Source organism: Leucopleurus acutus (genome assembly GCF_964270905.1).
Source record: "Leucopleurus acutus genome assembly, chromosome: 18".
Classification (NCBI taxonomy): Eukaryota; Metazoa; Chordata; class Mammalia; order Artiodactyla; family Delphinidae; genus Leucopleurus; species Leucopleurus acutus.
Window position 1 is genome coordinate 5,681,711 of NC_139160.1, and position 27,636 is coordinate 5,709,346.

Genomic DNA, 27,636 nt, shown 5'->3' on the forward strand with positions numbered 1-27,636 from the left:
ATTGTCTGGGGGAGAACAAGTTGGGAAGGAAGGCTGTTCAGACAAAGGGGCAACGACGTGTAAAGGGCAGAGGACCAGGGGGAGTGCGGTGTGTTCCGGTTTAGTCCAGGTGGGGGGCCTGGGGCGTGTGAGGGGATGAGAGCTGAGGCTGGAGGAGAAGCATGTGCAGGACCGAGTGTGCTGGGGTGAGGATGATGGTAACCACGAACCGCTGCAAGATTCCCTTCAGAAATGCTTACATATTCTGAAGTCTACTGGGGAGCATTTGCAAACAGGCTACTGAAGAAATTCCATCGCTTCATGTAAAACCTCAGCGAGCCATAGATGTGTATACATCTGAGAGGCGCCAATTCGAAGACTTTACGGTGCCATAAACGTTATGTTTTCTGGGATGATTTTTGGCTTTGGAGAATTGAAATTGAGGTCTAATCTCTGTTCTAAATGGAAGCCACATGGCCAGAGTCCACGGTCGGATGAGGTCCCTTTAGGTTTTGCTGCTCAACAAAACTGTCTGAGGAAGCCCTTGGAATATTTTTCTTCCACGTGGTCTGTTTATCACGTGTTGCTTCTCTCAGAGTATTTTGCAGGCTACTTCGTGTTAAAAAACCAGTTTACGAAAACGGCGGGAAGAGCCAGCATATGTGTAACTGGTGGGAACTGGAAAAAGAATGGATAATTTCCAGTGTGTGGGTTTTTTTTCTCTCTACACCCATCTTCTGCTTTCTTGGATTTCTTTTTCACAGGTGTGGCCACTCTGGTCATTCTCTGTGGGTCAGTGTCATGGCTGTGGCAGCAGCTGGCTCTCCTGTCTTCCGGGAACTACTGTCCCCCCACAGAGACTGTGTTCCGACGGTGGCCTGTGTCCTCACCTTCAGCCTCGCCAGGAGGGGAACCAGCCAGGCCTTCCCAGCGGGACGGGGAGGGGAAAAGGAGGTCAGGGAAAGGAACAGACTGGAGGGGCAGTGGGACGCTGGGAGGTGGAAAGTTCAACAAACAGGGAAATAGGTGTCTGAGCAGCTTCTCACGCTCTCTGGAGCAGTTGTTTACCTTGCACGGTGAGGTATGCCGAACTCTCCGCGGACCCCTTCTGGTTGGTGGCTTTGCAGTGATAGACACCTTCATCCTCTTCCGTGACTCTTTCAATAAACAGCGTGCTGCTTCCTGGTCCTAAAATAATTCCTGGGGAGCGAGAGATGTTTAGATGAGTGAGCCTGGATGACAGAACAAAACAGCCACTTCTGTAACACAACCCTCTTCCTATCATTATGCCTCCAGACGAGGAAGTACAGGCTCTGGTTCACCTGGGCCAGGGCTGCGTATTTGTTTTCTCTCCTCCAGGCTTTTTCGTAGTACCTTCTAGAGCTCTGAGCCCCTACTTGGGAGACGCAGATCTGACCCAGGCCAGAAAGAAATGAGATGGGGCTACGGCCCCCAACTTGAAAGAGCACATATCAAGGAGGTAGCATATCTAATAATAATAATAATAATAATAATAATAATAATAACTACCATTTCCTCAATGCCCGCCGTGTGTCAGGCACGACCGACACCCCATTCCTATCTCGACAACCACCCTGTAAGGGGTTATCGTCTCCATCTTTCAAACGTGGACACTGAAGTTTGGGGAGGCTAAGGGACTCAACCGAGAGCGTGCAGTTTGATGGAAAGCACATTCGTGGCTCAGTGGTCCAAGCCAATCCCATTTCGTCGGTCACAGTGGTAAAGAGCTTGGGCTGGGCTTTAATCAAGGCCTCCCCAGCACAGCTCTGTCACTTTAGGCCAGTTACGTCACCTTTCTGTTTCAGTTTCCTCAGTCTTACGATGACAGTGAAAGCAGTTCCTACTCAATCAACGGGAAAACGAATAGCAACTGCCCAGCACGTAGTAGGTGCTCAGTAAATGCAGGTGTAAGTATTACTGTGGAGCCAGTGCGAGGGAAGGAGCTTCCAGACCCAGTCGCTTCAATAGCAAGTACTGCCCCATGTATTTGAGCACTGACTGTACTTTAGCCTGTGGCAGAGACTTGGGGGGGTAGGGAGGGGCAGGCTAAGACACCGTGTCTGTCCAGGAGGGAAAATCAACTCACACCAAACACAACATACATACATTCTCTCCCTCTCCCTCTCTCCCTCTCTCCCTCTCTCCCTCTCTCCCTCTCTCCCTCTCTCCCTCTCTCTCCCTCTCTCCCTCTCTCCCTCTCTCTCCCTCTCTCTCTCTCTCCCTCTCCCTCTCCCTCTCCCTCTCTCCCTCTCTCTCCCTCTCCCTCTCCCTCTCTCTCTCTCCCTCTCTCCCTCTCTCCCTCTCTCCCTCTCCCCCTCTCCCCCTCTCCCCCTCTCCCTCTCTCCCTCTCTCCCTCTCTCCCTCCCTCCCTCCCTCCCTCCCTCTCTCCCTCTCTCCCTCTCCCTCTCTCCCTCCCTCCCTCTCTCTCCCTCTCTCCCTCTCTCCCTCTCTCTCCCTCTCTCCCTCTCTCCCTCTCTCCCTCTCTCCCTCTCTCCCTCTCTCCCTCTCTCCCTCTCTCCCTCTCTCCCTCTCTCTCCCTCTCTCCCTCTCTCCCTCTCTCCCTCTCTCCCTCTCTCTCTCTCTCTCTCTCTCTGTGTCTCTCTGTGTCTCTCTCTCTCCCTCCCCACCCCTCGACACACACACACGCACACACACACGCACACACCAGCAAACAGAAAATGTTTGATGCGTGAGAAGAAATACACGTAGCACAGCGGACCCAATCAAATGTAGTGTGGCCGGGGAGGAGCTCAATAAGAATAGGCCACTCAGGGAAGGCGTCATGGAGTATATGGGCCTTGAGTTGAGGTCAGGTTATCAGAGGTGATGGGAGAAGGGGGGCCACCGAGAAAAGGCAAGACCCTGAAATGAACACGCACCAAGTGCTTGTTCCGGAACAAATTGAACCCGACCAGACCAGAGGCTGTATTTTGTTAGTTGAAATAGCTTGTATTCTCCTGACTATGAAAACTGTATCTGATACAGAAAACTTGAGAAATACTGGAAAGCATAAAGAAAATCTGAAAAGACAAACAAACCTAAAATCTCACCCCCGGTCAGTTCTCCTTTAGTCTTTTTAAAGTGGCCTTTTTTACACAGCTTGTTCATTGACATAATGACTATTTTTGAGGGCCACCGTGTACTGGACACTAGTCTAGATGCTGGTAAATATGCTAATAAGCAAGGCAAATGAGTCCTTGCCTGCAAAGGGCTTAAATTAGAGTTTGGGAGAAGTACCAGTAAAGAATGTCATTTCAAGCAGCCATAACGTTTGTGAGGGAACTAGACCCGGTTAAGGAGGTCACACGTTAAGGAAGGTGAAGAAGCTACCTTAGATGGGGTGTTCTGAGGAGACTGTGAGCACGTGATGTTTTGAGCAGAGACCCGGGAGGTGGGCAGGGGTGAGCAGGTGAGGACCTGGAAAAGGGCATTCTAGGCACAGGGAGTAACACATATAAAGCCCGTGGGGCAGGAAGGAGCTTGTTTAGGGAAAGATACAGTGGCTTTGTCCAGGGGTGACTGCGTTTGTCGGAAGGGGTAGGGATTGGTGGCTTGCTTGTGGGTTAGCATGTGGTACATGAAAAAGAGTAATAAAAGTCTGGCTTCAGGGTTGATAGTTTGAACAGCTGGGAGGGTGGTAGTACCTTTCCTGGGGGGGGGGCAGGTTTGAGGGAGAAAAAGCATGAGTTCTGTTCTGTTTCGTGAGGTTTCATTGGGGGCCCAGGGGGGGGAGGTCGGGGTTAGAGCTGGCTGCAGGGACTCAACATTCGGGAGGCATGGAAAGCCAGGGGAATGGAAACAAAGCTCCTGGGAAGTGAGTCCGGAGAGAGACGACAGCTGGCCTGAAGGCTGAGCCCCGGGAAATCAGAGAAAGAGGAAGCAGCAGGGATTGAGGAGGAGTAGCCCGGGAGGTTGCAAGAAAACCAGGAGAGCGTGATTCCTAGAACCAAGGAGAGAGCTCATGATGGAGAAGAGCGACGAGCTACGTTCGGTGCAGCTGAGAGACTACGAAGAAGGGAGATCACAGACCACTGTGTTTGGCAATGAGCCGTTTCAGTGACATCTGGGAACAGAAGCATGATGACTGTCACTTAGAGACAGGAGGTGATGGAGGAGAGACGGTTAGGGGGTTACTGTCAGGAGGGTAGCTGGAGACCAGCACGAGGTCAAGGAATGAATTCGTTTTAGAAATGTGAAACTTTACAGCATGTTTACGTGCTGATAGGAATAATCTGAGGCGGGGGGGAGAAAGAGAGAGAGAGAGAACGAACAGAAGGAACAGTACAAGGAGTGGATTCTTAAAGAAGTGAGAGGGGATGGAACTCAGTGGCTGAACTGGCCTTGGATAGGAGTCTAACAGGAAGAATGGCAGAGCGTAAAGGGACATAGACTGGACAATTTGGTGATACATTTTCTCAATAAACAAGAGGTACTCATCTGTTGAAACTGAGGAGGAGGTAATTTTGGAGGTTTGAAGTGAGAGAAGAAGGTGTGAAATAGTGTGCTGGGAGAGAGGAAACAAGTCCAGTAGTGAAATGTTGGTAAGATTTCTCCTAATGCTTATATAAATTTAAATACTGACCCCAGCCCCCCAATATCATAGCATAAGTTATTCTCCATGTCCTTACATGCTTTGAATATAGTCATTCGTCAGATGCATGTACCCTAATGCTTGGTGTTAGGTTATACCTAATTGCTCATAGCTATAAGTAATAGTGCAATGACATCTTTAAGCATAAAGATTTTTCTGAATTTCAGATTATTTCCTTAGGAGAGATTTCCAGAAACAGATCTATTAGGTCAAAAGCTCTTGATTCATCTAATCACACTGCCCTCCAAAAAGATAACACCAGTCAAAGCTTCTACCAGCAGAAGATAAGAGACTATTTCATCACTTTCCTCCCAGTAGCATCTAAAAAATAGAAAACACACAACTTTGTTGATTTGATAGAGTAAAATGATGGTTGTCCTAATTTGTATCTTTTCGGAACATTCTTTCATGTGTTTCTTAGCCATTTTTATTTTCAAAGCACCTGTTTTGAGTAGTTGACTGGAAAAGGTGAGTTCAGATTAAGGAGAGCTTTGAAATCCCGGCTGAGGAGTTTCCATTCAATGGAGAAGGAAAGAGAGGGTCACAAAGATTTTTGAGGGAAATGACCTAATGAGAGCAATGTTTAAGGAAGTTTAGTCTAGAAGGAGAATGCAGGATGGACTGGAATGAGGAAAAAGTGGTATCTGGAAGTCCAGCTCAGCAGTGGTAATTCAGGCAAGGAGTGATGAGGCTCTAAGTGTGGATGGTGGGAAAGGAAGTGGAGGGGGGAGAGATGGAAACAGACACTTTGTAGAAACAAGCCGCAGAAATCGGTGCTTTATTGGATCCAGGAATAGACAGAGATGAGTCCAGGATGGTTCTGGAAAAAAACATGAGAGCTCTGCCCTGTAACCTTGGCTAGATCATTTAATCCCTGTGGGGCGGTTTCCCCATCTGTAAAACAAACAAAAAACCCCTGCTTTATCTCTTTCACGGTATTGCTATGAGGATCAACAAAAATAATTTCAGTGAAAGCTTTGAAAAGGGCAAGATATGGTATAAGTGGTGCTCCCAGAAAGTGAAAGTGTGGCTGGAGAGTGGGTGATCGGGGCAATGAACGTTCGGAAGAGCAGCGATCTGGCTACCCACAGTGGTCTCCACTGCAGCAGACCTGAGCCTCAACCAAGTTTCTATCACTCAGATCCCAAATTAAGGCTAACGGCATGATCAAATAAAGTCAGAGGACTTGGATTTCACCCAAGGAGACAGATGTGTAATTGCAGAGGTGAGAGGATGGTGCCAGGGACGCTGATGAGCTGACATCATCTGGCTCAGTTCCCTCTTCCCATCACGTGGAGGAGAGATGGGGTGAGAAAGTGTCCCAAACCAACAAGCACAGCTCTTCTTTCTGACTTGGCCTCACTCTGCACAGCAACAAAGGCACAGACGTGGATACGTCATCATCAGACCCCTGAGAAACCTCGTCACGCTTCTCTCATTCTCTACTCTCGCTACTTATTTCCCTTCTCACATAAATAGGCCAGTTAATCCCCTTATTATTTTTCCCCATTCATCAAATCTTCTGCCCATACTTAAACCTGGGGAGACAACTATAGTTCTTCTTTTTTTTTTTTAAGTCTTTATTGAATTTGTTACAATATTGCTTCTGTTTTATGTTTTGGTCTTTTGGCCGGGAGGCATGTGGGATCTTAACTCCCCGACCAGAGATCGAACCCACATCCCCTGCATTGGAAGGTGAAGTCTTAACTACTGGACCATCAGGGAAGTCCGTCCCCTAGTTTCTTTAATGCCTTAACCTGTTGCTACCTTGATGCAACCTGTTCACTATGATACAGGCTCTGGTCTACTAGTGGAGCTCACCTTTTAAGGAGGGCTCTCTTTTTAGTTTTGAATTTTTTCATTGTAATTTCAAAGATTTTAAGAGTGCAGAAAAAATATAACCCATGTGGCCCACCATTAAGAGAGCCAGATGTCAGCATTTTGCCATATTTGCTTTAGACCCCTCTTTTTTTTGAAGTGTTAATTTAATTTTAAAATGTTTATTGGAGTAGAGTTGATTTACAGTGTTGTGTGAGTTTCTGCTGTACGGCAAAATGATTCAGTTATACATATATCCACTCTTTTGAAGATTCTTTTCCCATATAGGTCATTACAGAGTATTGCGTAGAGTTCCCTGTGCTACACAGTAGCTTCTTATTAGTTCTCTATTTTCTACATACTAGTGTGTATATGTCAATCCCAGTCTCCCAATTTATCCCTCCCCCCTTTCCTCGTTGGTAACCATAAGTTTGTTTTCTACATCTGTGACTCTTATTACTGTTTTGTAAATAAGTTCATTTGTACCATTTTTTTAAGATTCCTCATAAGCGATATCATATGATGTTTGTCTGTCTGACTGACTTCACTCAGTATGACAATCTCTAGGTCCATCCACGTTGCTGCAAAAATTTATACTTTCCCCCTTCTCCTCCCTCTCTCCAAAGCTACCACTGTCCTAAAGTTGGTGCACCTCATTCTCATGTTTTTGTACTTTGTCTACATATTGATGGATGTGTATCTCTATAGAACATATAATATTGTTTTGTGGGTTTTCAAATTCCAAATAAATTGTGTCATATGGTACATATCCTTTTTTAACTTGGATTTTTTTAAAATAAATATTAAAACACTATTCAACAGTGTTTTAATATTTATCCTTGTTGATACATGTAGATGGAGTTCACTTCACTGACATGTAATATTCCACTATATTAAAAAGCCACAGATTTTTTTTTTTTTAATCCACTTCTCTCCTATACGGTAGTTAGGTAGTTTCCACTTTTTTTTGATGTTACAAAGAAGGCCACAATGCACATCTGATACAGCTCTGTGTACCTTGTTATGCAATATCTCCTTGTACTGGGTTATAGGATATACCCATTTTGAACTCTACCAAGTATTACAAAATTGTCTTCCAAAATATACCAATTTACACTTTAACCAGCAATGAGTAAGTGCTCCCCTTTCCCATTACTCACCAGTATTTGGTGTTATCAGGTGTTTTAACTGATGGCAAAATTTTGGGTGTGAAGTGACATCCCTGATTACTAGTAGGTGGAACATCTTTTTCCATTTTGGTTGGCCATTCAGGCTTCTTTTCCTGTGAATTGCCTGTTCTGTGTCCTTTGCACATTTTCCTATTAGCCTATTTGTTTTGTTCTCAATGATTTTAGGGTTCTTTATATGTTTTGGATCCTGAGCCCTTGTTAAATATGTTACAAGTCTTCCCCATTCTATGAACCGTCTTGGAAACTTTGTTTATGGTGAATTTTTTTTTTTTTTTTTTTTTTCCTGTACGCGGGCCTCTCACTGTTGTGGCCTCTCCCGTTGCGGAGCACAGGCTCCGGACGCACAGGCCCAGTGGCCATGGCTCACGGGCCCAGCCGCTCTGCGGCATGTGGGATCTTCCCGGACCGGGGCACGAACCCGCGTCCCCTGCATCGGCAGGTGGACTCTCAACCACTGCGCCACCAGGGAAGCCCCTATGGTGAATTTTTAATACAAAAGCTTTTAGAATCTTAATGCAGTCAAATTTATCAATCTTTCTATTATCCTTTGTGCTTTTTGTTACTTGTTAAAGAAATATTTCCTATTCTGATATCATAAACTATTCATTCCCCTTATATACTTTCTTCCCCAAAAAATCTGATGAAAGAATTTTGCCTTTTCTCACTTAGGTGTTTAATACATCTAGATTTTCTTTTGGAGAAGGGTATGTTTATTGCGTGAGGTAAGAATCTAACTTTTAGGGCTTCCCTGGTGGCGCAGTGGTTGAGGGTCCGCCTGCCGATGCAGGGGACACGGGTTCGTGCCCTGGTCCGGGAAGATCCCACGTGCCGCGGAGCGGCTGGGCCCGTGAGCCATGGCCGCTGAGCCTATGCGTCCGGAGCCTGTGCTCCGCAACGGGAGAGGCCACAACAATGAGGGGCCCGCATACCACAAAGAAAAAAAAAAAAAGAATCTAACTTTTACTGTATAAATAGCCAATTATGCCAGCTTCACTTATGGAGTAATCTGTTCTTCTCCCACTGAGTTCTGGTGCCAGCTCTGTCAGATACTCAGTGTCCATATATTTGTGGTTCTGTTTTTAGGCTGTTTGTTCACAATGACCTATTTATCTGTCCCACATGAGTTAAACCATGATTAACTTATGATTGCTTGATAACACATCCTGATATTTGGTATGAGATGATTGATCCCTTTTTCAAAAGTGTCTTGGACCTTTACACTTCAATATGGATTTCAGGTTTAGCTTGTCAAACTCTGTAAAAAGCACTGTTGGAATGTTGATGGGAATCCCACTGAATTTATGTAATAATTTGGGGGAAATTGTCATATTTATTTTTAGGTCGAAACATGAAATTGTCAGTATTTTGACCTATAAAATGGCTCAAACATGGTTCAACTTGATAATAAATATTCCCATCTAAGAATACCAAATATCTTTGCATTACTTAGGTCATCTTTTATGTCATTTGATAGCTTTAGGATTTTCTCTTTAAATATATTGTTCTTCAGTTGTATTTATTCCTTGATAACGTTGTAATTTTTGTTATTATGCAAAATGGCATTGGGTTCTTTTTTTTTTTTAAACATCTTTATTGGAGTATAATTGCTTTACAATGGTGTGTTAGTTTCTGCTGTATAACAAAGTGAATCAGCTATACATATACGTATATCCCCATATCGTATTGGGTTCTTTGAAGAGTCACTTTATCTGAATTTCGTCTTTCCCCTTTGGGTGCCAGTTATTAGAACAAGTAGAACTCATAAACGTGATGCTCTGCTTTGTGTTGCTGAGGTAATTTAATTGTAGGCCTGCTTCCTTCCAGAAGGATCACCTAAATAATTTCCAACCACAAAAATCATGACAATTCCTATGGAAACTTACAATTTATCATGATCAAAACTCTTCTTCACCCATCAAAGTCCAATTCAAATGACATTTCCTCCCTGAAGCCTCCCTTGATTACCTCAGTCAGAGGTGCTAATTTGTATCTGATGGAATTTTATGCCATTCATGTTGCATATTTTTGAATTGACTTTGTACCTATTATGTGTAAGTTTTTCAAAGGTAAGGACTAAGTTTTACTCATTTCCCTTTTCTTTAGAATAGACCAAAATGTCTGGCTCATGGTAGGGAATGAGTGTTACATTTAGGGAAAAAAAAAGTAATTTTTGTTATGATAGTCTTGGCTCACCAACTAAATGATAAATGCTTTGAAGTTGGCATATGATAAGTTTTCAGTAAATGGTAGCTATGATGATGATGTATACAGTTCTAGGTACCCAGTAAATAATCATAGCTTTAGATTGGCAGTTCTTAAAGGAATTCAGTAGCTGAGAGCTGTATCTGAATTAAGGATCAGAAGAGCGAAAATATAGATTCAGGATGGTTAAAGGTGACCCAAGAAAACTAGCGATAGGATGTCTGGTTGATTTCCCGCAAACACCACAAAGGAGATAGTACATATCCAGTCAAACTTTGGAGGTTGGAAAACTATGTCTGGGGAAGAGAAATCCAAGCTTAGTAAATTTAAAAGGCTGACAAAACTCGGAAATGAAGAATGATGGGCTCATCAAATAGCACTAAAAAGATGAATGAGTCCTATGTTTTCAAATGGTCACCACGCAGCTTCTTCCTTCTTTATTGAGAATTTCACTCTAAGATCAAGCCTTGTGGCAAAGCCTTTACAGATGTAAGAAAAAAAAAGTCGGTGAAGTATGGAATAATCTGAGACATGGTGAAAAGCAGCCTTATAATAATGTGCTAAGTTGGAAGAGAGTTGTGAGATGTTTAAAACATATGGTCTAAAGGGGATGTGATGGGCGATGTGATCTGTGGTGAGGCTGTTTGCTCTATAGCCTTGAAAAAAGAGAAAGAAGAGAAGCTCTTAGAAAAGAATGAGATTAAGGACAGTGATGAAAAAGCTGTATAATATTCCTCTCCATGCAATCACTGAATAAGGAAAAAGCCATAAACAAAGGTTCTTTCATTTGAGATAATGTCTATTGCTTTACTAGTTTAACTTCCCAAAGTGGGTTATGATAACAGAATAGTTTCTAAACGCTCTTAAGAAATTGTAAACCAGTTGAATTGAAGGGGTTGTGGTTGAAGTGAGCACCTTGAAACTATGCCAAAAACACATGTATTTCTAAACACTTAAAAGTGAAAAGCGTTTTTTTGCCCTTTCACTGCGAACTTTACTATTGTTCCAATGAAGTAGTTCAAGATGATTTGGGCACTTAAAAAACATGTCAAGTGGTGCTAACTCTACGGTTATTAGCTATAAAACCTTAGCTATTCACTATTTATGTCTATAAATTATAAACACATGCGTGTGTGTGTGCACACACGTAATATACACACATGCACTCATCCCCGCCCCAATAAATTCTTGTGGTATGTTCAGATTGGCCATAGCCCCTTCCATGAGGTTGGATGAATTTGTACTGCAGGATACAGCCATTCACCCAAAGTGGCCTTTCTGTGAATAGTAAAGTAGCGTTTCTATGACCATTTTAAGGCAGGAAATAATACGGCACTGCAGAAGAGGTTAAAGTCAAGAAGGTATTTTTCCATCGTTAGGAAAATAGCTAAATAAATTATGGGAACACATACTATGTTATAGTGTATGCCTGCTTTAAAAAATGAGGCAGACAATATGTACAGCCATAGAAAGATCTCCAGGATATATTGTGATAAAAGCCAAGTCATAAAACAAAACGTGGAGCATGGGCTTCCCTGGTGGCGCAGTGGTTGGGAGTCCGCCTGCCGATGCAGGGGACGCGAGTTCGTGCCCTGGTCCTAGGGGATCCCACATGCCGCGGAGCGGCTGGGCCCGTGAGCCATGGCCGCTGAGCCTGCGCGTCCAGATCCTGTGCTCTGCAATGGGAGAGGCCACAACAGTGAGGGGCCCGCGTACAAGAAAGAAAGAAAGGAAGGAAAGGAAGGAAAGCAAGAAAGAAAGAGAGAAAGAGAGACAGAGAGACAGAGGAAAGAAAGAAAGAAAGAAAGCCCCACAGAGTATGTGCTCAACTCAAACTTATCTTAGAGATGCTGGCTTTCCCATATAGCCCTACTGTAATCCATTATCTTATTTTGTTCATCACAGTAGTTAGTACTATCTGATTGTATGCCACAGGCTTACAGTTTTGTTTGTTAAATTTATTACCTGTACTTTTCCATTAGGATGGAAATTCAAGGTCCCTGTTTAGTTTCCAGCACCTGGTATATTCCTGGCACATAGCTGGCTCTCAGTGAACAGCTGTTGAATGAACCCCATCTATCATTTGCCTCACATATATCTGTGTCCCACATTTGCATATATACACATATGTAGGTAAAAAATGGAAAAATCTTTGATGAAATACACATGAAGCAGTTACGTGTCCATTCCCCATAAGGGAAATTTTTATAGCTTATTCTATTTTGGTACTCTGTGAGCTTTTAAAATGAAAATGTACTCGTGTATTACTTATTAAAATAAATAACAGTAGTTTTAATAATGAAATTGTAGGCCTCCCTCTTTACCATCAACAAAGAGCCACTGAAAGTTGAAAAGCTCTGTGGATCCAAATATATATTTGCAAAACTTTATAATATTGACTATGTATAGAATAATAAAATATTTTTGAAGAAAAGCAGATCTGTGCTTCACAGCAATTTACAGTTGTGGGTTAAAGCAACAAAAGGACCAACCAAAACCTATTCCTTCAGGAGACTGGCGAGAGGGGGCGAGAGGGGGCGAGAGGGAGAGAGCGGGAGGGAGGGAGGGAGCGGGAGAGAGCGGGAGGGAGGGAGGGAGCGAGAGAGAGCGGGAGAGAGAGGGGGCGAGAGGGGGCGAGAGGGAGAGAGCGGGAGAGAGCGGGAGAGAGCGGGAGGGAGGGAGGGAGGGAGAGGGATCTTAGTAGCAGATTATGCAGAAATCAAGTTCTGATTGAATGTGGGTGGAGGAGGAATGAATTTACTTGATTTAACTTTTCAGCAGCGATTTAGTCATGCAAGTGATGGGCTGAGTTCACAGATTAGCTTATCTGAGAATGTATTTGTTGGCATATTTTCCTTAATTGAACTGGGCAGAGTGGTGACCCCAGCTGCGTTGCTATGTGTCACTTTAGATCCTGGTTAAGCTGTTTCAGGTTTGTCCTTGGGGGGAGGAGGGGTTTCCATGCAAAGGCTGAACTTGTGAGATAGAAAGACCTCATCTCATTATTTTGCCGAGAGATGGAGGAGAAAACGTATCCAGGTAGTGTCTGAGTTTTCTTTCTTTAGTCACCCAGGCTTCAGTGTAAGCAGGAAATTGTGGATTGGGGATGGAGACCCGCTTCCACTCCAAGAGCCCAGACCATGGCTCTTAGTTTTGGAGTTAGTGACTTTGGACAGGGCACAGCCCCTGCTGGTCTCTGGGAGGGCTCCTGGGGGAGTCTGCCCTCCCCCTCCCCCCTCCCCATACATCTTTATTTCTCTCTTCTTTGTTTTTCTTGCTCTCCCTTCCTTTTTCTCTGCTACTGGTCTCTCAAACATCGACTGCTCTTCAGACAAAACAAGCTGCTGATCGTGGCCATGCTCAAAGTACAGTTCCATGTGTCACAAGAGGTCACAGAAAAGGTCAAAAGGAGGTTAATTCACAGTCAGAAGGGAAGAGCCTTAAGGGGTATGAGGTTTCCGTTTGAGGTGATGCAAAAGTTCTGAAACTAGATACTGGCGATGGTTGCAGAACATTGTTAAAATACTTACTGTCACTGAATTGTGCACTTTTAATGGGTAAAATGGTAACATTTAGGTGTATTTGCCACAATTTTTTTTAAAAAGGGAGAGGATTTTTCTAAAGTGATGCCCACATGTACAAGTTCTCTCCCATTTCTTATGTTCTAAATTTTTCATTTGAACATTCAAGAGGGCTTCTAAAAAGGCACCCAACCAAACGTAAACGACTTGCAGGGGACCTTGTTGTTTATATGAACGAGTCTGTGCCGGCTTACGGGTGATCCCTCCGCTGGGTCTTGCTGTGGCTGACAGCTTTCGGGAGGCTTTTCTGGGCTGAATGGGGATGAGGATAATAGGCGGGAAAAGGCATCCAAGTAGTTTTCTCTGGGCAAAGCATTAGGATGTGATACGATGCTACGTATGTACATGTAAGACCTAAATACAGCGGAACTTGACGATAAAGAGAGAGATTTGGGGGTGTCAGGATTGAGTCTCCATAAATAACTTCTCCTGATTTCCAGTACAAAACGGGCGGGCCTCTACTCACGGGTTACTTTTCTGGATGTAAACCCTACAGCTCCGCTGCCCTACATGCGTCAGTCCCACCAAACCAGCCAAGCATTAGCAAGTCATCGCGGGAAGTAATTCTCCAGTCTTTCAGCAGGTTAGAGCTGCGGTTAGGGTCGGGGGTCCTCTTGTCTGGGTTGGGCTAGTAGCTCTGAACTCTGGTAGTGCCAACCGACGAACTGTCTTCCCTGCTATTACCCCAACTCCGATCCCCCCTTAATTCCACTCCTTTTCCCCTCAACTTCTAAACGGAAGTTTATCCTTACGAAAGAGCTGAGCCTCGGTTCTGTGCTATGTTCAGGGTGTCCTTCACGCTTACGTTGCTCTCACAGATACAACTAAACCTTGAGATATTCTGGCCGAAGAGTTTTGGATGAAGAGCTACCGGCGTATCTACTAGTGAAGCTTGGCCCTTCTTGGTCTGGGTACCTAGAACCCCTTACCTTAAAGACACAGAGGGAAGAGGAAGGGATGACGTGATTGGCTGATGAGCCGATCACGTGAGCACACTACCTCCGTGCATGATGGGAATGATATACAGAGCAGCCCACTCAGCTCCCCCCGTGCTGCCCTGTGTGTACCTGGGATGTTTATACTCATTTCTTTCCTGCAATGTCTCTTGATCCATTTTGCACCATAAGGGTACATTTCATGAGAAAGAAAAGGCAATTACTATTCAAGTTTTGCAAAAGGTTAATTGACATTTCTGAATTTTATTATTCTAGGAAATCATGCAAAAATAGCCTGAAAGTGACGGTCAGTTTATCATCCCGGGGCATCAACATCCTCATGGATCTTTCTCCTCTGCTCTTCCTCAGGATCTTTCTCAGATCTATGAAAACCACTTGACGCTTCAGGTGTAATTCTGTCCCCCAGGTACTAGGACAGTAGGTCACCTTGATCTGAATATGCGCTTACAGGTACAGATATTTGATGTCAGTGACACAGTGAGGACAGGAAAGATGCCCCTTTTAGACCCGTAGATAAATAGTCCTAGTGACCAAGATCTCACTTAGGAAGAAACATTGAGAGTGAGACGGAATTAATTCTTTCGAGATGGAATTAATTCTTCCTAAATTCTTTGTGGTTCCAACCCTACTGCTTTAATCTTAAAATATTCTGAAAATGTCTTGCTGTTCTAGAAATTTCGATGGTGGTTTCCTGGGCTTTACTAAAAACATCTCAGGTCAGTATCGCCTTCTGTTCTCTGAAATATTTTCAGAGAGGAAGGGTTTACTTTTCTCAGCAGTTGAATGGCTTTTGTCAGGAACCCTGTTTTCTCTGTACCCCCATCTGGGAGATGGTCTGTGCAGGCATCAGTGTAGACCTAAGCTGGACCCACCTCCTGCCACCTCTGCTTTGCAAACTGATCTTGACTCCTTACAGTGTCACTACGAACTCAGTGGCCAACAGCTCCACTTGCTGTGCTTACTCAGCTCCGTCACAGCTTTAAACATTTTAGGACCTCACTGGAGAATCTGGGAAGAGTGTGAGCTAGAAAGGTGATGTTTTTGATCATTTCGGGGGAACTGCCAGTCCCTTGGGCAGGTGGCTGGAGGAGTTATGAAGACACTCCGGGGAGGCAGAGGTTCTCCAGGGTGACTTTATTCCATTGTTCCAAGTCTGGGTGCAAATTCTTAAAATGGTTAGCCTAACAGAAAGAATGTTTCTTCAAGGAGCTTTCCTGTCTGTCTACCCCTAAGAATCCAACCATACTCAAAGCAGCCACTGTCATGGAATCTGTCTCCGACTTAGAGCTCTCGTGGTGCTTCTCTGGTTCTGGTCATTTCACATTTTCCTTTCACGTCTGGTCCTTTATATTATACTCACTTTAGTGGCTCTGTTCTCTTTTAACCTGTCTCTTCAAAGTAAATAGGTCTCAAACCACCTCCCTCTTTCAACACTTTGCACCCTTTCAGTCCCTCCTAATCGTTCCCAGTTCTTTACTTGGGTCTAATCTGGAGGTTCTCCTACCTTTTATCACTCTTTGAGTATCTTCTCTTATTTCCTCTTTATCTCTCTTCCATTCTATGTGTTCCACTAAAAATGAATGATTGAGAACCTACTGTACACTCAGTGTTGAAGCAGGAAAATTAAAGTACAAAGGATGTATTTTTTCAATTATCTAATGTATTAAAGATCTTTTAGTCCTGTGACGGAGCTACATTTTCTACCTGTCCCATTTATTAATTCACCTTATTCCATTTTTAGGCTCATTAACTCTGCTGCCCATTGTCCTGATGATAGTAAGTTAGGACACACATGGCTGGTGCCTGAAGAAGCTGTGTTCACTTAAAGACGTACACTAACTGATTACCTTAGATATTTGCTTATTCAGATTTTCATTTTCTTGTTCACTGCTGTATTTGCAGAGCCTTGCACAGCACCAGACACAAAATAGTGCCTTAATGATGTCTCCTGAATGAATAAGAGACTGTGGGGCTGGTATGGAATGAATTCTGGACCTTTTAAAACAAACTGGATTTTGGTTCAAAATAATTTTTAATTTTATATATGGCATGTCCAATTCTTTAAAATGCTTTGAATATTTTAATATGCTTTTTTTTTTTTTTTTTTTTTTTTTTTTGCTGTACGCGGGCCTCTCACTGTTGTGGCCTCTCCCGTTGCGGAGCACAGGCTCTGGACGCGCAGGCCAAGCGGCCATGGCTCACGGGCCCAGCCGCTCCGTGGCATGTGGGATCTTCCCGGACCGGGGCACGAACCCGTGTCCCCTGCATCGGCAGGCAGACTCTCAACCACTGCGCCACCAGGGAAGCCCTATGCTTTACATTTTTAAAAATAAAACTTTAAAAATAAACTACAGTTTTTATAGCTTGATCTTTAAGGGTTGGAAATGAGAAAATATTCATTGCTTTAAATGCTCGTTAATGCCCACGAGGTCATTTAAAACTAGTGTCTTTCTCTTCTGAGTGATGGGAACTAGCGTTTAGCTCCACGTGCTCTGCGTTCAGAGTTGCTCTTCTGGTTTAAACCTTGGTCTGCTACCCACTAACCCTATGACCTGGAGCCACTTATTTCCCTTATGTTTCTGCTTCCTCATCCCATAGCCTGTCAAACAGGCACAATAATTTAGCAAATCTCATAGAACTGTTAGGAGGAGTAAACAAACTAACATTAGTAAAGAGCTTAGAATAGTACCGGCCACCTAACAAGAGTGTGCAAAGTCAAAACAGACCCGGAAATGCAGCTGATAACAGTACCTACCTCAGATGACAGTCGTGGAAAGTATCAATAAACGAGACATTTGTAAAACTCCTAACGGTTCCTGGGTACCTGGTGAGTGCTCAGTACATTTTTATTATTATTTTCTATAAAGAAAACCTATGAAGATAGTATATCTATCTTCAAAGGTTTTAACGGACACACGTCAAACCAGAGAACAGCTAAGTGATGTGCTCTACGACGTGACACAGATTGTAAAAAAAAAAAAAAAAAAAGAAAACGAACATCAGAGAGAAGGAAGGATTATGTGCTCTGGGATGTGAAAGGAGGCTCCTCTGGCCAGAGGCTGGGGGAGAAAACGAGCCAGTGCAGGCTGTGGCGGAAGTCATGGGGGTAGATGGGAGTTAGCAGGGTTGGGCCATGCAGTCGAGGCCCTGGGAAGCCTGCAGGTGTGCTGGGTTGTGCGGCTGGCAGTAGGGAGTCTGCCCGTGGGTGCCCTAGGGAGGGGACTTCTGCCCCCCTGAGCACATGCTTCCCTGGGCTGCGTGCTTAGGACCTCTTCTGTCCCTGCTTGATGTCCCTTGTCCCAAGAACTTACTACTTGGCTTTCATAGAACTTTCTAGAAATTGCATTTCTTCTCTAGAATGGCTCTGCCCCCACGGAAAGGTCTTCCTGGAAGGAAATGAGAAGGGAGAGAAGAAGTTCCCCTCCCCTAAATTCTCTCGGCAGGTGTTTGATCGCCACTTGTCCAAAGCATTAACTCTCTTCTCTGTTTTCTTTGGAATCGAGTAAGTTGTCATTTACCAAAAACAATGATAATGGGCCAGATCCTATCAATGATCCAAGGTCACCAAAATACTCTCAGTATATAGGTTCTTTTTGAGTTGCCAGGCTTCATATAAAAAGATGCATCTTGGGCTTCCCTGGTGGCGCAGTGGTTGAGAGTCCGCCTGCCGATGCAGGGGACACGGGTTTGTGCCCCGGTCCAGGAAGATCCCACATGCCGCGGAGCGGCTGGGCCCGTGAGCCATGGCCGCCAAGCCTGTGCGTCCGGAGCCCGTGCTTTGCAACGGGAGAGGCCACAACAGTGAGAGGCCCACGTACCGCAAAAAAAAAAAAAAAAAAAAAGATGCATCTCCAGTCTCCAAAGGGTGCACAGTTTATTCTCAGGTTTTAAAAACTCAGTTGAGCTTTCCAAAGGCTTAGGATACAATGAGCTAGTTTTCAGTCTTTTTCAGCCTGTGATCTTGATGTTTTTCTATATCAGCTTTGGAACAACCAGTGAGTTAATTAAGGATGATCACTTTGGTTACCTGTAATCTTCACTTATAGATTTGTTAAAAGAAGTGGTATTTTTGAAGATATCTACACACACGGACAAAAGGGTCACAGTCACACAGGGTGTTGCATTGGCTGCTGAACCTGCCACCTCAAATGGGAGTCTTACGTATGAAACTTTACAAATACCATATGAATGCATGTAAGAAAGAGATTATCTCCAGAAAATTAAGAAATTCCTTTCCAAAAAAGCTATAGTAGTTTTAAAGAGTGAATAAAGGGAACAGAGAGAGAGAGAGAAAATTGACAATTTAGTATAGCGGAACTCAATAAATGCTAATAGTAGCATATTAGAATGATATTTAGGGAAGGTTTTATATAAGAATTTATATAAAACTCTTTAGATGTTCTTCTTTTGGCCCTCAGAAGATCAAAGAAAGCTGTGAGGAGGACATCTTTGTTAGATTTAGAGTCGTTTGACATTTGAGCTGACTTATTAATTAACCCTCTGATACCTTCCAACAGATTCTGACAATTCGTGGGCCAATTTCTATACAGATGAGGGAGGTGGGTGGGAAGATAGTATTTACTAAACCATGTCTATGGGTCAGCTCAGTTATATTAACTCATTGCAACCATACCACATTCCTCTATGGTCAGTATTATCTCAGTTTTATAAATAAGGAAATACGGGCTCAGAGGGTAAGGATAAGTGAGTCGCCCAAATTCTCTGACCCACGAGGACAATGCTAGGATGCAAACCCGCCCAACACCTCATAATATTTTTCCATTTATAGTAACTCCCTGGTCTCTCCCTCTAATCCCAGAACAGTCATGAGCTTTCAAATTGGTTCAACTCTGATTCTTGAATCCATATCCAAAGCACAAGAACTGAATTTAAGTCAAATTCACTATTTTCAAAGAACCATCCAACATTTTACGACATTTCACAAAATATATTTTGTGATCAAGTCAGTTTGGGGAAGACAGAACTTAAAAGCACAGTTCACCTGATTTTTTCAATACAGGACTTCTTTGGGTCTTTAATATACTAATGTGAACTCTGAATCTCTAAGGGGAGCATATTACAGACATTGTTTCCCAAGCTATTATTTATTCACATATTCATTCATCCTTTTATTTTGCTAGAATACTTCAAGGGCTGAATTTTCTATGAAACTACCTTTCTTTTCCTTATTTATTTATTTATTTTTGCGGTACGTGGGCCTCTCACTGCTGTGGCCTCTCCCGTTGCGGAGCACAGGCTCCGGACACGCAGGCCCAGCGGCCATGGCTCACGGGCCCAGCCGCTCCGCGGCATGTGGGATATTCCCGGACCGGGGCACGAACCCGCGTCCCCGGCATCGGCAGGCAGACTCTCAACCACTGCGCCACCAGGGAAGCCCGCAACTACCTTTCTTAATAGTGTGTCATCTTGGGCAAATCACTTTACCTCTTTGCACCTCCATTTTCTACTCTTCAAATGGAACTAAAGATATTCCAAAGGTCCCTTTAGCTTTAAAAATTCTATGGTGCAGCCTCTCTCCTCCCCCAAAGTCTAGGCATTTGTGCTACCAAGTGAACTTGCTAAGGATAAGATTTTCTGAAAACCATTCATTCATTCACGAAACGTTGATTCGTTGCCAAGCACTATGACAGGTTTTGAGGACAAAAGGACAAGATACAAATAACATGAAGATACACTGTACTCAGGATGAGGCCGTGATACGATGATAAACACAGAGGAAGACAGCATACACATGAACTCATGATACAATACGGGAAGAGAGCAGTAGCAACATGCATAGATAATAGACTCGCACGAACCGGTGACTATCAAACAACTCAGTAAGAGAGAACAGAAATACGCCTAGATAATAAAGACTCGCGGAGGACCTGCCTCCTCTTTGCAGGGGTTGAGTAAGGCTTTCAGGAGGGAAAACACCCAGTGTCTTAAGGGATGGGTCGGCATTCCATGAAGGGAAGGTACTCCAGGCAGAGGGGACACAGGAACAAAAAAAGCATAGGGGCTGAAGCAGCATGACATGTGCCGCGATCTACAAGAGTTTGGCAATTGTTAGAATGTAAATAAAGTTCAAGGCGGGGGACATTCGCTGTAAGAAGTAGGCAGGGCCCCTTGTTGAAGGCCTTCTCTGTCAGATGCTTGAACTGGGTCCTGTGATGGAGAGCCAGTGGAAGACTTGGAACAGGGATGCACCATTTTAGTTGTGTGGAAGACAGATGCAAAGAGAGAAAAGAGAGGTAGGGAGGCCAGTGAGGAGACTCCTGCAGATGTCCAGGACATAGACAGTGAGCACCTGAACCAGGAGACTGACAAGAAGAAAGCAGAGGAAAGGATGGATTTGAGACACAGTTCACATTTCGTAAGTACAACCCGCTCAGCCTGATGGATTAGAGGAAGAGGGGGAAGGACAGAGACCACCTCTACTGTGGATGATGGATACACGCTGTCTGTACAAGAGGAGGAAAATCATGTGATGCGATCAGTTTTGGACCTGCTTAGTGTAAGGCCTTTCTAAGATATTTGTAGATATGTTAAAATTGGAGATGCTCTTCCACAGCCTTTTTCTGTGCATCAAACTCAAATGGAGATTTCATTTTGAGGATTCGCATTGGAGGATGACTCCATATTGCTGGTTATTTGATTTAGGTTGTCGGGATGTTGCAAATAAATGGCAAGTTTATCTTTAATAGAAATGTAATTACTAATCAAAATTATAACTAAGTTCATTTTACTCTTATTTAACCATGGAGTCACGAGGCACACAATAGTGTTTATACTCGCGGATTTAAGTGTAGCTGGTATTAAATATATTTTTTTGTTGAAAGACAATCAACATGACCATTAATTTAGATTTTTTTTTACCAGTATTATAAAATGTAATTTAAAATATTCTTCTTTTTACCGAATCATTGAAATTGTTATAAAGTGAACTAAGGAGACTATAAATCTACTCTGAACTTCATCTATGCCAGGCGTTCAAAACTCTGCTATACCTCAAATCGAGGAACTAACGCCTCACTCTTCACTGCTGTCAAGATGAACTGAAACGTTTTCTGAGGGGCTCTTACCATTTCTCTCTGAATGCAGGATTTTTTTTTTTTTTTTTTTGCCACATGACTTGCAGGATCTTAGTTCCCCAATGAGGGATCGAACCCAGGCCCTGGCAGTCCTAACCACTGGACCGCCAGGAAATTCCCTGAACGCACGATTTAAAGCAGATTCTGGAAGGATCTTTCTGTAGGGGTAGGAATATGGTCTGTAATAAGAACTGACTCCAGTATCCCTCACTGGAAGTGATATAAGCATGAACCAGAACCCAATTCATTTTTGCAGGTCTATCAGCAAGTAGTTGTAGACATCCTGAAAGGAGGCGATAGGAATTTTAAGGGAAGAAGAGGGTGAGAAGAAAGAGTAAACACAAGGGAAAAAAAAATCTCTTACCAGGTTCTTGTTGTATTTTGTGGTTGTTTTTAAACCAGGTTATCTGAGGCTCTGGGACACCGTTAGCGTGACAATCTAAAGTCGTAGAACTGCTGATAGCCACTGTGTGATCACTGAGGTTTCGTAGGAGGTAGGGTGCTTCCTGATCTAGTGAATAAAGAAAGGGAATTGTTATTACTCGTCAACTTTATTCTTTTATTATATATGCATATCAACATTTTAAAAGTAGAGAGGAAAACAGCAAAACTCAACTATAAGTTTTCATTCATATTTCATTCCCTCAATTTCTCCTCTGTGGTTAGCCTACTGCTTCCTCCTTATTAGGTTACTACAATAAATTGAAATCTGTTAGAACACAGGAAAATCGAGAACTCAACTCTGTATTTTTCGATTTCAATATCAAGGTTTTTGCCTGGCCAACTAGTTTCCTTCCTTTCTTTGAGAGAAGCTTTTTCTAAAACCTAAGGATTTTGCATGATATTTTAGGAACTAAAAAGGAAACAGACATGATTTTGGATATAGGCTTGTAGTGAGTTTTTACATAAATACAGAGAGTTACAGTAATGAGCTAATCGAATTCTGTATTTTTGTGTTTCACTAACATGTGAGGGCATGTTTGTGTCACTCAGCTGTCAGTAACCTAAACTGTAAGCAGCAGACCAAGTGGGAGAATTTCTTGAACTTTGAAAGCTTTATTGATGATCTCTTTCCTCCAATCCCTTCCCAAATGCAAACGAACAAAGGACTAATTCAAGAGGCAGAGGCACAGATTTGTAGTTTTTGCACTATATAATAGTACAAATATTGTATTTTATATTACTTTCTCTTAAAACATACAAATATGATACAATTTATTTTAATAAAATGCCAACCAATATAGTACAACAAAATGGATTTAATACATTAGGATGCAATACATTACAACATTAAAATCTCACAGAGGGACAGCAGTACCCCAAGGCCCCCGTGAGTACGTGTCTCTTTTTTTATGGAATCAGTCCTGCTGATGCGTATACATTCTAGTTGGGCAGGTGCTGGATTGGTAACTCAAGCTTCCACGGTCAAAGAGTAAAGACAACTCCTGAAATCTTCCCCCCCTCTCAAGTCATCCTTCCTCCCCCCCCCCCCCCACTCGTTGCAAATCCTGGAAGACAAATCAAAATAGTTTTGACATCACTTACACATTCTGCGTCACTGGTTTCAATTACACAGTCTGAGCTTTCTCTGACCATTCCTCATCTTATTGTACTAACACTGTGAAAGCAGCTTAGGAGTGATTACAACGCTCTAAGAGATGACACCTTGCAATGGCTCTGATTCCATGTCCCTGCAGGATTCTGCCGAGTCCCCAAACCTTTCTGTTTTTATTCCTGCAGGGAAACTCTCAGGATTAGCATTCATTAAAGCAATTGAGAAATCTCAGGTTAAGAAGTATATTACCATATGACTTTGAGAACATGTGGACATAGCATGACATGGCAGGGTGGCTATCTGTTAGGAGAAACAGATTTCTCATTCCATTTTGATTTCCATAGCTTATCATTAGTCTTTTCACATTTTATACAAAATGCAATCTGAAGGCAAAACAGACTTGAAGGAGCGCTAATTTATAAACTCGTCAACTATAGTGTGAAATGCGTGATAGCAACGATCCTTTGGCCTGTTTCAGTGTAGCCTTCCTAGTCTCATCTTGCGTCCCCCCGGCAGACCCATTTTAATAGTTCTGGGTTTACATTCTGTCCAGTCTGTCAAATAGTTTTTCCTAATTGAAAACGCAGCCATGTATCAAAATCTTCCATTTTGATAATTCTTACATGCTTGATCGTTACAATGTTGACATTTTTACACAGTCAAGACCCCAGACATATCAGTGAAACATGACAAGAGAATAAGGAACAGTATCATATTACTACTTAGCATCTTTTACAGCCAACTTTGACACACCTCATTTAAAACTCAGAACAGACCCCGTTCACTGAGTTATACTTGTAATAGCTTCCTCTGGCACATTTACTGTTTCCCAGGCATTAAATATGATAAAATAATCTATCATTGTCCATAGGTCTTATTAGAAGAAGGCAGTCTGAATACATGGCCTGCCACACCCGAATTATTTTCATAGCTACAAACTGTAACATCATCAACACAGACAGGATTTGGCTTCCCTGACAGGTGTGTTTGAAAACAATGCTTATATAAAAGAGAGCATCTTCTTTTAACATAAACGTCACGCAGAACTCCCAAAGGCCCTATCTGTACTACACAAACTTCAGACGAGAGAAGCAGCCGGAAGGCTGCAGAATGAACAGAGAATTCTCAATGAAATACAAAGTTCATATAAACATGTCTGAAACATACAGTATGATTTTTTTCTTTGTACCCATTTCTGGAAAAAAAAATTCTCATTTTTGGCAAGTTTCAAAATGACCAATCAACCAAGGAATTGTTTTTTAATCAATTCCCACTTTATAGTAATCTACTTTGGCATTTTAAATAGGAAAGGGACGTTGAACCCACATTTTTAAACCTAAGTTATTTGATGGAAATAGCTGCTTTCCAAAGTTTAACAAAGGGGAGCTTTCAAACTGAGAAAATCAGAATGAACGGACTATTTCTGCTGGTTATCAACAGCCAGAGATTGCTCCCCACCAGGTCCTTTTACTTCTCGGCATTCGAGCCCAAGAGATCTGCCAGGTCCCACAGATACGTACTTCCGATTCTCCATTTGGAAAGGGGACCGAGGAACCAGCCTCACACCCTCTACCCCATCTCAGTCATTCTCCGTAGCAGGCTCTTAGTTCTTTCTCTATTTCCCCGTTATCTTCCCCTTACGCCACACCTCGAAGACTGACTAACAAAAATCAAAACCCACCCAGTCCTTTCTTTTCCTTTTTGAAACTCTCTCTATGGAATTCTTCAAATTATCTCTCGGAAGTACTTCAAATCATCTTCTGTAACTACTAAACCCTTCCCCTCCCTAGGAAAGGATAGGTTTTGCATGTCCATTTCACCATGTTTTTCAAAAGTACTCCCTAAACCATTTCATTTGCTTTTTCAGCTTTAGTAAAAATTGAACCTCCCTCCCCCCCCCCCCCCCAGGTCCTCTGGTACTAAGGCAGTTTCCTGAAGGAACACACTGACTTATAATGAACAAAGACGCCAGGCAAAAGACCCATAGGTAAAGTTTCCAGATACAATTGATTATTCTTTCCTTTGGGCTGACAACTTCCAGGTTACTAATTGTTTTCAGAGCATTTGGGGCTCCATAAAAGTGCTATTGTTTACTCCTTCACATTTGACAAAAGCAATTCCCACGTGAAAGACAAGTTGAGCCGTGGGACAGAGTCTGTTACCTAAAGGAGGAAACAGTCTGGTGAGTTCCCAAGCCTGAAAAGCTGTCATATTGTCACCTCCTACTGAACAGCCCAGCCACTGTGTTCTAAGCCATGGCTATTTTGGTCATTATAGTTTGTTTTCCAATAGTTCAGGCAAGTCACATGTAATGATCAATCATAAATGAAAACAACAGAACAACGCATATGAAATTGGTGAAAAAGTCACTTTCCCCAGGAAAAAAAGTCCTATTCAATTTGCATATGGGGAAAGTGGACTTTTTTTTTTTTAACGGACAAATTTGAGATTGACATTTAGAAGAATGCATTAAGCCTCTGGTCACAAGAGCCTTTATTTCCTTGATAAATTGATCATGGTACACAGCTGAATGCCATCCATTGGACAGGATAAAGTTCTTTAACCAGGGACAAAAATATTAAAAACAAAGACATGAGCCACTTTTGTTCAGGTGCTGTCAGTGGCTGTGTAGTCCACTCAGAGGCAGTGAGGAGAAAACCCACTGGACTTGTTGACTAGCTACTGGCATTGCAGGAGAGAACTGGGCTTCATCTGGGTGGACTTTTGTAATTCATACTGTGATAAAGCTTTAATACCTCTGAATGACACCAACACCTTGCACCTCTGGGGCCCATCTCAGACGCTCCAGTTTAAAATTAATGTGCTTAATATAAAAAAAAAAGCATCTTCAAATAAATAAGCATTATAACTTGCTATCATCCAGGTGCTATTTACAAATCAAAAGCAGATGTAACAGTACGAAATAAAACCCGGCAGAGGTCCGTCAGAGTCTCCAATTCAACTGTCCTCATTCTGAGCTGGCCAATGAACTGATTCATGTCCATCTTTGGCAGATACCAGCATCTGTTTAAATTATTCGGGTTTGGCAGCTTGGAAACATAAACATAAAAAGAGGTGGGCATTAAAGTGGAAGGAAAGGATCAGTCCCGAGTTGTTGTCTATCAGGCAGGAGAAAACAGCAAAGAGCAAAACACACAGAGAATGCACTGCAGGGATCCTCCAAATCCAAACGTGCACCAGGTCGGCCCCAGAGAGCGGACCCCTCAGCCTGAACGGGGCGCCCAGGGCTGGGGGTCCCGGGGGGCTCAATGTTACTCCTATCATGGCCAAACTCATTTTGGGAGGAGCTTCTCCTCTGAGCCGGAAAATGAGCAACAGTGACAATAAATCAAGATGATATGACACAACTGTTACTTTGTAATGAGTCCTTTAATGTTTTACATTACTTTGTGAGGTACAATCATTCCTTGTGCTTTTAAATTTGGAGATCCGAGAGAAAACAGCCTTTCTGTTGCAGTGCTCACCTCTAATGGTCACTTCTTTCTTCTGGAGGATTTCTTCCCCTGTGTACATGTTCCTGGCTCGGCAGGCATAGGTGCCCGAGTCTTCCAGGGAAGCGTTCTTGATGACGAGGTGCAGCGTCACCGAGTGCTCTTTCGTGACGGCCGTTTTCTGCTTGCGGATGCTGTGCTGCATGGTTCGGTTATTTACTGTCCGCAGCAAGATCCAGGTAATGTCTCTGTACAAGAACTTGTTAACTGTGCAGGACAGTTTCAGGTCCTCTCCTTCCGTAGGCATTTTTTCCAAGTTAACGTGAAATCCATTGGGCACATCTGGAAAAAAAGAACAAAGGACTTGAGTGCATAGGAAAAATCAATGTCTCATCCTGAGGACGCATCTCATTCTAAGACAGTCGGGGATCTTAAGGATTGTTCCTACACAAATTCAGCAGCAACATTGAAAGGATGGTATTTATCGTTTTTGTTTTTTTTTTTAAAAGGGGAACGATCAGACATGGCAGGTAGGAACCAACTCAGTTCGTTCCGTCAGAAGCGAGGCAGGAAATGCAAAATAGGACGTTATTAGGAGGGTACGCTCATTTGCTCAAAATTGCTCTTCAAAGTGGAATGCTTTTTTTTTTTTTTTACAACTTGGGATAACCCATTGCTTTATCATGTGCAGAAGTCCTCCTGGTAAGTGGGCAAAATAGCGAAGGACTCTAAGAGGAGTTTGTACTAGAAACCACAGGTGCTCTGATAGCCAAACTTATTTAAGTTGTGAACAAGTGAGAACAGGAAGTCCCAGGTCTGCGCTAGGAGACTCCAGTTAACACTTTACTCCTAAACTTTGGGCTGACGGCATCCTCCTCCTGCTGCTGGCGCATCGCTCCCCCTGCTCTTTGCTGGCGCCAAGGGGTCCTTGCTCAGGTCCCCTTTTATGGTGATTGCTCTACTCAGACATACAAGAGCAAGATTTCTTTTTTTTTTTTTTTTTTTTTTGCGGTACGCGGGCCTCTCACCGCTGTGGCCTCTCCCGCTGCGGAGCACAGGCTCCGGACGCGCAGGCGCAGCGGCCGTGGCTCACGCGCCCAGCCGCTCCGCGGCACGTGGGATCCTCCCGGACCGGGGCGCGAGCCCGCGTCCCCTGCCTCGGCAGGCGGACTCTCAACCACTGCGCCACCAGGGAGG

At 43.3% G+C, this 27,636-nt stretch overlaps 1 protein-coding gene across 1 annotated transcript in view; it reads right to left on the minus strand.

Moving 5' to 3' along the window:
• FLT1 (fms related receptor tyrosine kinase 1) overlaps positions 1–27,636 on the minus strand; it is a 170,555-nt gene that overhangs the window by 46,822 nt on the left and 96,097 nt on the right. The window contains exons 13-15 of the mRNA XM_082859298.1: positions 26,473–26,781; positions 21,797–21,943; positions 1,048–1,179 (exon numbers count right to left, since the gene is read on the minus strand). Of these exons, the coding sequence (XP_082715424.1) occupies positions 1,048–1,179; positions 21,797–21,943; positions 26,473–26,781 (588 nt within the window). The remainder of the gene's footprint in view (positions 1–1,047; positions 1,180–21,796; positions 21,944–26,472; positions 26,782–27,636) is intronic.